General features: G+C 36.6%; 1 protein-coding gene across 2 annotated transcripts; it reads right to left on the bottom strand.

The window, feature by feature from the left end:
• Window positions 1–905: 905 nt before the first annotated feature.
• LOC150080214 (uncharacterized) lies at window positions 906–9041 on the bottom strand. 2 transcript variants are annotated; one of them, XM_090381892.1, is made up of 4 exons: window positions 8884–9041; window positions 8335–8457; window positions 1253–1509; window positions 906–1061 (listed from the first exon to the last, which is right to left on the bottom strand). In XM_090381892.1, exons 1-4 carry the CDS (start codon window positions 8979–8981, stop codon window positions 934–936), a joined length of 606 nt encoding a protein of 201 aa, XP_090238018.1. In that variant the 5' UTR covers window positions 8982–9041; the 3' UTR covers window positions 906–933. The 2 variants fall into 2 exon arrangements, with proteins under 2 accessions (XP_090238018.1, XP_090238019.1); XM_090381893.1 differs by having other exon boundaries at window positions 1253–1503.
• Window positions 9042–9535: the final 494 nt, after the last annotated feature.

The following is a 9535-nucleotide window of genomic DNA, read 5'->3' as shown; positions in this document are numbered from 1 at the left end:
CCGTATGAGAGGCAGTGGTTGGAAGGTTGCGAACGACAATGTGAGCTAGGCCTACGCAAATAAGGAACGGGAGATGGTACCGAAACAGCATGGTTATCGATAGGACATAACTGTAGGTTGCAAAGTCAGTAAGCTCTGGTTGTATGGTACAGCAGACGTTTTGGTCTGTCGAAGTCAACAGTGTCCCATGGACGAAATGATAGAAACCAAAAATGACAGAACAGTCAAATCCCGATCTGTTAGGAGAAGAAAACTGAAACCAAAAACCTAACATCAAAGCTACGGATCGGTCCGCAAAGTGGATATTTTATAACGAATAAAGCCTAAACAATAGATTTATATGACATCCACAAATGGAAGTTCTCACGGGAGCAGTTTACTGGTGTCAATCTAAGTCTGGGCAATATGTTGCAGCACAGCTTGGACAATTTACTTTCCAGCATTCTGGAATCAGAGCTGTTAAAACTGGGGTATACTGCATGTATAATTTTCCACGGTCATTTCAGTAACGAGCACCGTGACCATACCCAACCAGAACATACAAAATATTTTAAGTACAGTATTCAACTATACATCCCAATATCTCTGCTGTGATTGTTGGAGCGTTAGCTATATGCATAATGCACCTATTGTCTTCACCATGTCCATCCGCATGTAAAAACTCGACTTCCAGTGGAAAGATTTTCGTGAAATTTTATATTTGACTCTCACAGAACAATGTGCCAAGCTTTTCCAAATTTTATTAAAATGAGACCAATAGAAATACGGAACTCGTTTATAAATGACAAACAACAGTATTTGTAATAAAAGCAATTTATTATTATTATAAGTTAAAAAAACAAACAAACACGGCTTCAGTTGTCCAATTATTTACAAGGCAGTTTTACTGAAAAACAATACTAATCACGATCATAAATTATATATTAGTCAAAGTCAGTCTTCTTCATCACTCTCAATGATTCTTTTCGCTCTCTTCAACGGAATATGGTCGTCAAAATCAGAATCTGAATCTAGGCTCGGGACAGTCTCTAAATGAGTTGGCAAAACCACTTCTGGGAAAGCTGAAATCGGAAAGATGCAATTTGAATGGCTAATCTATATACAACACTTGCACATTAGTTTAGTAAAGACACAAAATGTTATACACAAAGCGAAAGAATTTCAACGAGAACAAGTAATTTAAATTACAATTTAATTTAATTGTAACAAGAATAAAAAAAAAAGAAATGAAATAATAAGGATTTAAACTTACTTTCCTTCTGTAATTCTAAGTTAATTCCTTCGGAATGCGAAGTGCTCCCTTCCGATAATCTGATAACTGGATCAACTGGTTCGTCATCATCATCTTGTAAAATTCGCGCAACGCGACTTCTCTTTATAGATCTTGAGCCATTAATTTTTTCTTCATCACTGTCTTCATTTTTGGTCATGGACTCATCATCGCTAGAGTGATATGAATCATCCAAAATGGAATTGTTCGCCTTCTTTCTTGATTCCGATTTGCTGTTTCTTGAAATAAGAAAATCGAGTTATACTAATATAATGGTGAAAATTACTTAAAGTTTTATGGGAGTAAATCAAAAAGTAAAGGAAATTTGTGCGAAAAACTAATATCATTTGTCTTGAGTGTTCACAGAAAATTTTAGGTTTGTAACTATATTATTCTCTTTTACAAAAGGCATTGAAGTGTGGAAGGTGAATGAAGATGGCGACTATTGAGAGAATCCAGCTGCAGTCTTTGAATACCTTCATTTAAAGGGAACTTGCCTAAAGAAATTCATAAAGACATGCAGCAAAGATTAGGGGAATTTTGTCCTTCATATGCCAAGGTCAGATACTGGGTTGCAAAATTTAAGCATGGACAAGACAGTGTTGAAGATGCACCCACTATGGGGTGCATCTTCAAACACTGTCTGATGTTACCAAGTCAACACCTGCAAATGTAGATGCCATTCATGACCTGATCATGTAAGACCATAGAATAACATTGAAGCGCATCGAGACAATATTTAACATCTGCTATGAGCGAGCTCACGATATTGTGTTGAATGTTTTAGAAATGAAGGTTTCTTCGAGGTGGGTCCCTAAAGCACTGAATGTAGATCAGAAGCGGGAAAGAGTGAGGTGTAGTCATGAGAATGTGTAGCATTTTGTAGCTAATGAAGTTCAGTTTTGGAGACGATATGTCACTGTGGATGAAACATTCGTGTAACCTTTCGACTCTGAAACAAAAAAAAAAACAATCGAAAAGTGGAAGGACATGTGCCGACCTGTTTAACAAAGTCGTGGGTACAGGGGCGGTCCCAGGATTTTCCAAGGGGGAGGGACTAAAGCAGTGTTTCGGGCCATCACTGAGTTTTGATCATTACGTAACAGTAAAAAATTCCATTCCACATTATTTTGACACATAGGAATACAGCCTTTTTAGCCCTATGTAGGACCGTCCCTGAGTGGGTGTGAAGACCCAGGGAGCATGTTCTAAGTGTTAGTTTTAAACATAAATGTACAAAAAACTTAACAATTTAATTTTGCAGTCATGCCAAGAAGGAAAGTATAAATTCTGATCTTTTGGGAAAAAGACGCTCACTTTAATCATATAAAATCAACACAGGCTGATTCAAAAAGAAGTAAACAGTTCAGAAAATCACAGAAATGATAGCATGCATTTATTATTGTGACTTGTGAGAATGATATCAGATCCTTTAATATCATCAGTCTCACAAGTCACATGGCAGAAAAAAATTCGATGGATCATTTGTTCCCAAAGAGCTGCAGTAAATGATGCCACTATCCTAAATTTCAGCTTAGGAATGTCTATTGGTAATGGTGGTGGCTCAAACGGCATCCTTTATTATAACCTATAAAAGAAAGTCACATGTTTCAGAGACCTGAGGGTCAGTAGTACCACATCGCATTCTTCAGTACCTCATCACATCCACCGTTGAAGTAATCTGTTGTTCAGATACATACAACCACGTGGACATGAAAATGAGAAGGCGCGACGTCTTGTTGGAATGTAAAATCAACAGAATATTTTTTATGAAGTTGCAGTTTAAGTCAGTTATTAAACACATCCATGGGAATGTTCCTATCGATCGCTTTTTCTATAAAAAAAGAAGAAGAAGGGGCCATAAATTTTTAACTTAAATAAGTTAAATGAGAAAATAATTGGTGTATTCATAAAGGTTACGAAAAGTGTTGAAAAGCACTGGCTACACACTCTACTGCCTTCATTCACAAAAACGTAGGATGCTACTGGGTTAAAGCGTAATCATTTCTTTCATTTTGGTAACCATTCTTGCAAAACCACCTCGGTGGGAAGACTATACTTTCGCATGCAGAACAGTGGTTATAGGGTTGCATTCACACAAATTCATCCACGTCGGTTTGTTTGACGAAGCCATCATACCATGATGGCTTTGTCAAAGAAACTTTTCCTGTTTGAACGTGCGTTTATAGTCGAACAATACTTTTGTACAAAGTCGTACGTGAATGACAATGTAGAATTTTGGAAAAAATTCTCTGATAAATAGGCAGCATTCCTGACAAAAAAAAAAAAAAAAAAAAACCTGGACGCCTCCTTCACTGTTAATCAACGTTTATTGATTTCATCCGTATACATTCAGTGAAACAGTGGGAATGCTGAGATACTTTTTCGGTGATCGCCTATTTCTAAAAAAAAAAAAGTTGTGGCTTCCATGATTGCCAGTTCATTTGCGGGGTTTATTGAAAGTCAGAGTGACAAAGATAATCCAAGCACACTTAAGGAACTGAAACCCAATAAACAGAATGAACTGCGCACATAGACGTTCGAATATTACAATATGTGTCATCAAATCTGAAAAAAAAAAAAAAGTCCGTGCATGTACTGGAGAAGAATATGAACATTTTAAACTTATAATAATTTTGTGAAACTTCCTTGCGGGCACCTACAAAACTTTCACACGAAAACATGCGTCACGGAAGCAATTACGTCATCTGCGGCCATCGCCAGAGGTACTTCCCAAGCTCCCACCACTAGTCTGTGCCGAGCATTCGACGCGGCGTTAGTGTGATTAGAGCGCGTGATGCATATTTTCTTGACCGGTAGATATCTCGAGTTCTAGTGAACCGATTTACAAAATTCAAACGCTATTCGTTTGAATCTCGTCGAACTGCATTAGAGAAACACAACTAAAAACAATTTTCGAAAATAAAATTTGAGTGTTCAACAATGCCTAAGTGAAGTGCAGAGCGTTCTCGAGAGAATCAAACAAGAATGAAGGCGACAAGACCTAAGAAAATAAAGACAAAAGTAGCAATGAGTGCGCGCGAGAACGAAAAAGACTATCGCGTAAAAGACAAACAGAAAATCAAGCGTTGGATTTAGCAGTGCCTCAACCAGCAGTGCCGTTCCACCTAACAATGATGTACCCGAAGTGACTATTAATTATGTTCTCCAATTCAGGCACAGATGAATTTAAATGATCAAGCTCCTTTTCCTTACGCCAACTACTGTTTACATAAGAATGCGCATCCAACCAATTTCATTTTTCTTCAGAGCCAAGGACACTGTAGATTTACAGAGTTGTCTAATATCGAATAGATCGCACTTAACGTTGAGCCCAGTAGCAGGTAGAGTTTGGAATTGCACTTAGGAAGGCCGCTGTTCAAGTTCGTTGCAATCACAAGTATCTGTCTCTTGCGTCAGCCATCATAAATCCATTGTATGTTGTGTTCCAGCTGAAATTATGGAAGTTCGTGAATGACCAATAAAATATTTACAATACAAAGGCTCTTTTATTTCGTAACCAATATATACAAGTCAAAATACCTAAAAGAAACGCAGAGGATGTTTCATATAAAACTATCTACCGCGCGTGCACGGCACCACACCATTTTTTTTACAATTTTAATTATTATTAAAATTTGGGTTGCGTGAATTTTGAATCACCCTCTGTGATATCATCTCCCACATCGTAAATGGAAGTACCATTCCATTACCAGACAACACAAATATCTGGGAATTGAGCTTTAATAAAACAGATGACCTCGGAGACTCCTGTTGAAAATCTCATTTGTTCCAACAGTCATGTGACTTGGCATAACAGGATCTGATTAATTTTAGAATTCGAAATCAAAGTTTAAATTCGTTTTCGCACCCATTCTTATTAATACGTGCCACGTGAATCATCATATCGCTGGAGGCACGAAATTTAAAAAAATAATAATAATAATTATTATTAGTAAACGCTTAGTAAGAGTGATTTATGCAATCATAATTCTGCTCATGCAGTCTAAGCGTGACATTTTTAAGCTCCAGTGGCCATTTCAGGATTAATGTACGCATCTGTTTTGAGAAATGTAATGAGGTCATTCATCAGATTTTAATACGACGAATGATCCTAAATGAATATTTAAAATACTGCGGTGATAATTTTTCAGCCGAATACACAAAAGGGGGGTAATTACCTTCACGAGATTACGACGGATTGATTACGATATGGTCACGTATTACGACAATACAATTTTCGGTAGTACATTCGGGTTTTCTGAATAAGCGGCTAGGCAATTAAGACAGTGAGGATTTGTATTCTATGGATGGTGTTTCTTTTAAAGGGATAAAAACTCTTACGCCTCTGCATGAGATACATTTGGACACTACAAGGAATAAATCACTCCAGTATGACGACTGGAAATAAATCCAAAACTTTTTAAACGGGAGATAAGTGACTAAGTAGCAAAAAAAGTTGACGTTTACTGTATATTTAACTATATTTTGTGTGCTGAAACCAAGTGGCAATATTTTTCTCCAGAAGCAATATTTTGATGGCAATTCAAGGTTTTACATTTTTTCGTCATTTATATGTATTATATTACGTGCGTCCCAATAATGCGATATATAAGAGCTTGTGGTATTCGTATTTTTTTCTATATATTTATTTATTTTCACTTTGCTGTGGCTACCAAAGGAAGTTAAACCCAGCCTCGCTTTGTTATGCTTGCAGATCTGAAGCAGGTAAAGCATAATAGTTGTTGGTGGTACCACGTTTTGCAGTGCATATGGGTGATAGGACAAGTGGTGGTAACCCTCATTTCTGCTGTGATAGTAGCAAGTAAACATTACAAGGATGGTTTGATGGTAATCGTAAGTGCACGCATTTTGTTATGCCTTAAATATGGAGAGAGCCCACAAACCATCATGATGACTGCTTGTTGGAATACACAATTGCTTTTCGGCCAGTAGGCCGAAAAGAAGTGGTGTATTCCATTTCTTTTGATTATATGTTCATATAATCAAAACACGTTTCACATTTCTGTGAAACATGTTAGAGAAGATCACGTTATGACCAGCATAAATGGGATATTTGTAGGGCCATCAAGATAGGGGAGTTCCTTTTGGATTTGTGTGGTGATTTCACTGTTCTCTTCGTTTCTCTGCCTCTTGGAAGTAGGGCAGTAAATCACCGCTACAAGAAAAGAGAATGGTTATATCAGCATTGATTTGCAGCCAAGTGCACATAATGTAAAGAATCCGTTTATTCCAAGAAACAGTCTTCATTCTACCACTTACAGAAGAAATATCGCCTAAGTCGCTGCTGACCTTAAAACCACCACTTCATATTAAGAGAAATTTAAAAATCAAACAATGTGCTAAAGCAGTGACAAGCACAGCACCTTGAAAAATAAGCAATCGGTTTGCAAAATTGTCTGATGCAAAAGTAAAAGGTGGCATGTTTACTGGTCCACAAGTTAAGCAGATGTTAGCATCACAAGAACTGGAAAACAAAATGACTAATGATAAGCAAAATAGCTGCTACTAGTTGCACTTTGCAGTGAATGGCTTTCTTGGCAACATTAAGGGTGAAAATTGCAAAGAACTAGCTGGCAAGTTGATTTAAAATTACGGAGAAATGGGATGCAGAATGAGTGTCAATAAACCTTTATTATTTTCACTCTTATATGTCTTTTTCAGAACAAATCTGAACGCTGTTGGTAAAGACTACAGTGGTCGATTCCATGAAAAGGGACGTAGATGAACGAAAAAAAAAAACGGTACCAAGGAAGGATGAAGATATAATTAGTGACTTTATTTGGAATGATCACACTGACCATAAAAGACAAAGACCTTCAAATGTACATTTTCAAAGTTTTTTTTTTTTTTGATTAACCAGAGGAAGATTTCAACTTTTTAATTTGTAATTTTTTTAGCTTGTTGTTTACTTGGAGAAAACATTAATATTCTATTCTGTACAGAAACTAAATATTGTTATAGCAGTTGCATATTTACTTTTCTTTCATTTCTGAAAAATTATTGATGCTATTCAAAAACTAATGCCATATTCGGAATCAGAATATCAAATTCACAAAGAAACGGCAAGAATAAATGGATTTTTTTTTTTTGTAACATCCATAAAGGGACGGGGTAGAAACCGGAAAAAAATTTTAAAGAGATAAATAAAATCCCCCCTGTCCTTATATAAAGTGGTTGGGAAAAGAAGGAAGGCTACGAAATGTCAATGAGACGGTAACTCTCCTTTCAGACACAAAGTTATCCTAAATAAATGACATAACTGACTGGATCAGAATTTTCAGAAAAAGAACTCTGGGGAAACTGCACCAAAGTTCTCACAAACTGAGATGAATTTAGAAAAGAAATAAGTTCATTATGGGGAAACGAAGACTGTGCGGCCGCCAATGCCCCATCTCTTCAGGGAAAGCTTCAAGGCACTCCAGCGGGCGAAGTGTTTCAATTGAACAGTGTTTCAATAACCCCTTAAGCCAGAAAGGTTTGAGATGGGGGAGGGGGGGCTGTAGCCTTACACTGTGGCAACAAGAAAACAAACACATCCCTGACCGGAAAAGCATTTTAATATTATTCGTGCGTTTTTAGTTCATCTTTTAAGCTTTGCTGATCAGAAATGTGTTCACTGGTTGCCGTGGCGTTGGGATTATGGGTTATTGAAACCGGAATGCCTTATAGCTTTATATGCATCTTATAACCCAACTTTCCCCTCCGTTTGATTATTTCATTTCTAAATTCGTCTCAGTTTGTAAGGTCCAGTAAAGGAGACACAACGTCTCACTGTTTCCCCGCAGTTTTTCACTTCTGAAAATTCTCTTCGTCAGTTATGTAATTGATTTAGGATAATTATATCTGAAAGGAGACTAGAACCAGGGGTCCAAGGCAGAATGCAAGTCGATCGACATAAATAGTATCCTGGAACGGAGGCTTCCGGGTTGGCTTCTTGCTGGTTGTAAAGCGGTTATTTAGTACAGAAAGTGACCGATATGCACATATAAATTTAAACACAAGTATAATATTAAAAAACAAACAAACAAGATTATTATTACCTTTCTTCTTCTTCCTCACTGCTACTTCCTTTGAATTTGTTTTTTGACTTAAGGGGCCTTTTTCTTTTAGTTTTTAATGCTTTACGACCAGATGCAATTTCATCCCCATTGGAAATGGCAATCCTAGAAAAATGTAATTTTTTTATTGAGGTAAGAAATAATTACACATTGGACAATTTATGAATAAAAGGGTGGGTGCAAAAGAACGAAACTAGCAGCAATACCCCTTATTAAAAACGAATTTTACATAATAAGAGCACCCAAGTTTATTCTGGGAATTTTCCTGGGTCTTATGGTGATAATCAGAACTCTACTAAAGATATCTTTTCTGAAGCCAAAAATAAATTAAATTTGGTTCATCACATTAAAAATGGGTTAATCTCAATAATTCAAAATTTCCATTAAAATGGGAAGTCAGAAAAATAAAATAGGCTTCTTTCTATTTTAAAAGAATTTTACACCTATTCAACATAGTATATATGGTGTTACGTTCTTAAAAAACAGTATTAAGGATTTTTGAGGTAGTTTCTTACAGAAACTATTAATTACCTGTCTGCATCGACAACAGAAAGTTCTTCTGGATGCGGTAAGGGGTTATTTTTGTTCTCTGTACTACCTTCACTTTCCGGTTCAGCAACTGAGGGCATGATTCCACTAAGAGCATTATCCAAGACGCGAATCCTTGTTTTAAGTGCTAGTGACGTTAACGTTGCAGGAATTCTGGAGAAAGACTCCTATAAAGAGAAAAAAACAACAAAGTTAGAATGAAATTAAGACGGAATAAACAAATCAGAAGCGGAACGTTAAGAACAACCAAGGTCTTAAAGGAAATGAACCGAGCATAAAGGCCTACTCCATTTCCCTAAGGTTTATCTAAAGGTTTATCTAATTTATCTAAAGCGATTCGCTTGAAAAGAAGTTTTATCTGTTATTCTGGAATGTAGTGTATATAAGAGCACCTCTTAGTTAAATGTAGTCGTCTGTGCCAAGCTAAGGCTCACGAATGAAAGAAAGAAAGAAAAAAGTTCTTAGGCAGAAAGAAAGAGACGTTCTCTAAATCCGATCGCAGCTGTTTACAGTTTAACGACGTTTTAAATGTACCAACTCGGAAGTGTTTGGTACACAAAAGACGAATACTGATGTAAAAACAACGGAAAACGGCGAGAAGAAATCGATCATGTGAGCTGCAAAGAAAAATCGA

The sequence above is a fragment of the Mastigoproctus giganteus genome, chromosome 9 (genome assembly GCF_048544385.1).
Source record: "Mastigoproctus giganteus isolate SK-2022 chromosome 9, ASM4854438v1, whole genome shotgun sequence".
NCBI classification, from domain to species: domain Eukaryota; kingdom Metazoa; phylum Arthropoda; class Arachnida; order Uropygi; family Thelyphonidae; genus Mastigoproctus; species Mastigoproctus giganteus.
Note: the sequence above shows the minus strand (reverse complement) of the source record. Positions and strands in the feature narration are given on the sequence as shown.